At 36.3% G+C, this 4,401-nt stretch overlaps 1 protein-coding gene across 2 annotated transcripts in view; it reads right to left on the bottom strand.

The window, feature by feature from the left end:
* The window catches only part of syk (spleen tyrosine kinase), a 20,327-nt gene that overhangs the window by 5,248 nt on the left and 10,678 nt on the right, over positions 1 to 4,401 (bottom strand). For both annotated transcript variants that reach the window (XM_005753958.2, XM_013916151.1), the window contains 5 exons: positions 2,713 to 2,851; positions 2,491 to 2,572; positions 2,284 to 2,339; positions 1,894 to 1,950; positions 1,080 to 1,152 (listed from right to left, as the gene is read on the bottom strand). In XM_005753958.2, the coding sequence (XP_005754015.1) occupies positions 1,080 to 1,152; positions 1,894 to 1,950; positions 2,284 to 2,339; positions 2,491 to 2,572; positions 2,713 to 2,851 (407 nt within the window). The remainder of the gene's footprint in view (positions 1 to 1,079; positions 1,153 to 1,893; positions 1,951 to 2,283; positions 2,340 to 2,490; positions 2,573 to 2,712; positions 2,852 to 4,401) is intronic.

Raw genomic sequence — 4,401 nt, 5'->3', positions numbered from 1 at the left:
CCTGGTATAATTCTCAATACACACCTTTAAAACCAATAACTAGTAAGCTAGAGATATTAAAATAATTACGTAGTCTGGAAAAATTGTTTGCTGCTTTATTTAAAAATAAGCCCTCACAAAGCTGGAACATCTTACTATTCATCACTGGTTGAAGAAAATAAGGACAACCTTAGGTTTCTCTTAAGCACAGGCTGAAAACAAGTTTGTTTTGAGCCAACCATTTGTTTAACCTTAATGACTTGATGAATTTCTTTACAAATAAAATTGTCACCATTAGAGAAATATTGCTTGTAACCATCTCACAACTGCTCAAAGAAGTCCTGCCATTAATTAACGCTTGAATCTTAAATATGATCAACCTGTCTCTAATAATGGGCTATGTACCACAGGCCTTCAAGCTGGTAGTAGTTAAACCTTTACTTAAAATAGTAACAGTTTTTACCCAACTCTCTTAGCTAATTATAGGCCAATCTCTAACCTTCCTTTCATCACAAAAGAAATCTTGAGAGAGTTGTTATCAAACAGCTAACAGATCATCTGCAAAGGGAAAGTTTATTTGAAGAGTTTCAGTCAGGTTTCAGAGCTCATCACAGCACAGAAACAGCTTTAGTGAAGGTTACAAATTATCTTCTTATGGCCTCTGACAGTGGACTCATCTCTGTGCTTGTCCTGCTAGACCTCAGTGCAGCGTTCGATTCTGTTAATCATAATATTCTATTACAGCGATTAAAGCACGCTGTAGGTATTACACGTACTATGCTGCAGTGGTTTGTATCATATATTTCTAATAGACTCCAATTTGTTCATGTAAATGAAGAGTCCTCTTCACACACTGAGGTTATTTATGGAGTTCCACAGGGTTTCATGCTAAGATTAATTCCTTTTACATTATACTGTGCATGCTTCCTTTAGGCAGTATCATCAGAAGGCATAGCGTACATTTTCTCTGCAATCCAGATTACACCCAACATGACATAGAATCTATGCTAAATAATATTTACACAGTATGGAACATGCACAAGCAAGTTAGCAATTGAACAACAGTACATCAATATAGGGTTTGACAAAGGCAGTCTTACCTTTACCTTTACCGGGTATCCTAGTTTCATAAGGATTGGAGTTATCTGGAGGCCTGGGACGAGATGGTCGGTTCTGTTATCATCAGAGGAGACAGTGTTAAAGAACATTCATTATGAGAATGCATGAAGTATAGCTAAATAGCACTTACTGCTGAAAGTAACCTGCAACAAGTGAACACATGATTTCAAAGAAGGGGTTTAAGACAAGTTTACAGTCAGGGGGTATTTTGACTCTCAAACATCTCAAGCATAAAATCTCAGAAAAAATTAGGAAGAAGCAGTCTTCCTAATTTTTTCTGAGATTTACAAGATAAAACTGCAGGATTCAAAAAGGGAAGAAAAAAAGACATCTGATCCAAAACTTAACTGTAACAAAGCCAGGCAAAAACAAGAATAAAAAAGAAAAGAAAACAAAAGAAAAAATGGCAGAGGGATTTTAAAGGATGGAACATGTGGACAATATTATCACAAGCACATATAGAAAGCTACCAAATGGCTGCTTGTGGTTCTATAATGTAGTTGCACTGGGTAACCTCTGGATGGTGTTAAAACATAATTACAAATACACCAACTAAGATGTCACACCAATTCAATAAGCTTGTGTGCACTGACATCCATTATTTACTTGGATGTGAGATCTATCAGAGGGATTAGAAAGGACATAATTCAAAGGAGAAAGAGTTAGTAAATAGAAAGAGTTAGTAAATAGAAATCCACATTCCATTAGTGAAGAAGTGCAGAGGTAGAAGGAAGGTGGAGGTTACACACTGCTGTGAGCAACTATGACTGAGGAAACAGGATGTGTGTAATGCACCTTTTTTATGCCGGGAACTTTACTGATGATGGTGAACAATCCATCTGTCGCACTTTGCTAAAAATCAAAATGTCAGAGAGGTTATCATTAATGGTAATATTAAAATCATGCATGAAATTATTACAATAGGAAAAAGATTAATGGGAAAAATAGCTCCAAACGAGGATGTGTGAAGTCGTCTGACACACACATTCATCTACACATTACAAGAAACATTTCTATGTTTGTTTTACCATACAGGGCTTCCTGAAGAAGCCATATCATTCTAATAATAAAAAACAACCCGTGTCGTAATGGTTAATGGTAACCCATACAGGCTGACTGCTGAGGCCAATTTAACCAGCATTTCTGTTTCAGTTGAATGTATTAATGCACATAGATGGAACTTACAATGGCAGAACCAAGTCTAGGATGGCCCGATGGAAGAAAAGGCCGTCCTATCAGCCCTGTGAACATGGAATAAGACAAATGTTAATCAGCTGTGTATACAGTGTTATAGTTTAGATTATTAGATATTAGTTAACATGCAGTGAAATTTGCTTTCAATGAAAGTCTTGCTGTAAACACATTTCGATTAGTTGTGTTTGTGTTTCTTACCAATATCTCCATCAGGCCTTGGACAGGGCTCTGTTAGTACTCGCAAAAGACCATCTGGTTTGTATGAGTAGTGCTCCACCAGCTGTGTTTAAACAGAGGTGTAGGCAGAGTACACACATACGTTTTACCACCTCACCTTGTAATACATCATACAATTTCAAACAGATTAAGATTGTTGAAATGTTCTAAGTAGCCCATAAATATAAAGCACACTGGGATTACCTGCCACAAGGTGTCAAATTTCTTGCCCTCTGGAATGGAGAGCTTGCCAGCCGAGTCCTTGTCAATACGATAATGCATGACTTGTCCTTCATGCAGTAAACACAGAGCATAGGATCCATTCGCATCTCTCTGCCGAATCCTTCACATAGAAAAAAAAAGGGAGAATCGTTTGAAACGGTTTTTGTTTCTGTAGTTCATTATATACATATATACCATTAAATAACTACAAAAATGTTCACATCTGACTGCAAACTGTGAATCAGTGATTAGGTGGTTTTTCAACTCATCTGATAGCTATTATGGAATGCAAAAGCAATGAATATCTTTTTTTTACAGTTTCAAGATGTATTAACATTATTCACGCACAATACTTCAAGGTCACAAGAAAAAATGTCTATAAATGTAAAAAAAATCCTACTTATTGTAGAGTCTTTACCTTATGCACCTTGAGGCAACTGTTGTGATTTGAGGCTATACCAATAATACTAAACTGAATTGGCCTAAAATCCTAGTGCTCATGAATGAACTCATGAATTTGTATGTTTTTCTGTTTGTTTTCATTTATTTATTTTGCAAATTTACAACTTTAATTCAGAAAATTATGAATATTTTCCACTGCTGCGTCTGTATTGCTTTTTATTTATCTACGATGGCTCACTAAGCACAATGAAACCAAATATTAGTCTGAATTTTCAATTGAGAAATCATGTTACCCCGCCTATTACCACATACTGTGTCAGATGTGATAAGTTGTGGCTAAGTGCAACTTTTTTCATAGACTAGCATTTTTAAAAAAACCTCATCACACGGAGACATTACAGTAAATAAGAAGTAAGGAGAATTAAACAGGAAGTAAAACTAATAGCCTGTGTGCTATTATCAATAACTGTGCTCCAGAATGCTATGTGTGCAGTATGTGATTCACTCTTAACAAAATTTCAATAAAATTTAGAGACATAAGCATAACATGATGATGTGTTTCAGTGGAAAGTAAGTTTCCTGCTAGATGTTACATGAGAGAAGGGACAGAACAGTTACATTTTGCCCTGCTGTTAGTCTCCCTCTTGTTTGGCTACTTCAGGAAGTCCTTTGCAAACTGCCAGAGCGGAAACCACAGTGTGTTTGTGTGTTTGTGTCTCTCTGTGTCTGTATGTGTGTGTATGTGTGTGTGCATGTGTATGTTCCTCTCTTTCTTCAAGCGAGACCACAGCCGCTCAACTGAAGCTTGAGGTTCTATAAATACTTTACAAACTTTATTCAGTGGTTTCAAAGCAAAAAGACATTTTATGCATTTGACAAATGAAATATAATAAGATGGAATGGAAGCAATACAGTGCTAACATAGCTGTGTTTGTTTAGACTGCTTGCATTTGTAGAATTTGATGTATTTCACTACTCACACAGTTACTTTATACTTGTAACATAGAATTCTAAAATCTTGCTGTGTAGAGGGAACACAGCATTGTTCTGCTTGGGGTCTGCTGTTGACATGGTCTGAATCGCAATAAGTCACTATTGTTAATGTTTAGAGCATAAAACAATATAGCAAAATAATTATTGCAAACATCTGTTCAAGATCAAATTGAACAATCGTTGTTGGTCGTGTGTGTGTGTGTGTGTGTGTGTGTGTGTGTGTGTGTGTGTGTGTGTGTGTGTGTGTGTGTGTGTGTGTGTGTGTGTCTTTTCATG

This window comes from Pundamilia nyererei, unplaced genomic scaffold, assembly GCF_000239375.1.
Source record: "Pundamilia nyererei isolate P.nyererei 1_Seehausen unplaced genomic scaffold, PunNye1.0 scaffold00485, whole genome shotgun sequence".
NCBI lineage: Eukaryota > Metazoa > Chordata > Actinopteri > Cichliformes > Cichlidae > Pundamilia > Pundamilia nyererei.
Note: the sequence above shows the minus strand (reverse complement) of the source record. Positions and strands in the feature narration are given on the sequence as shown.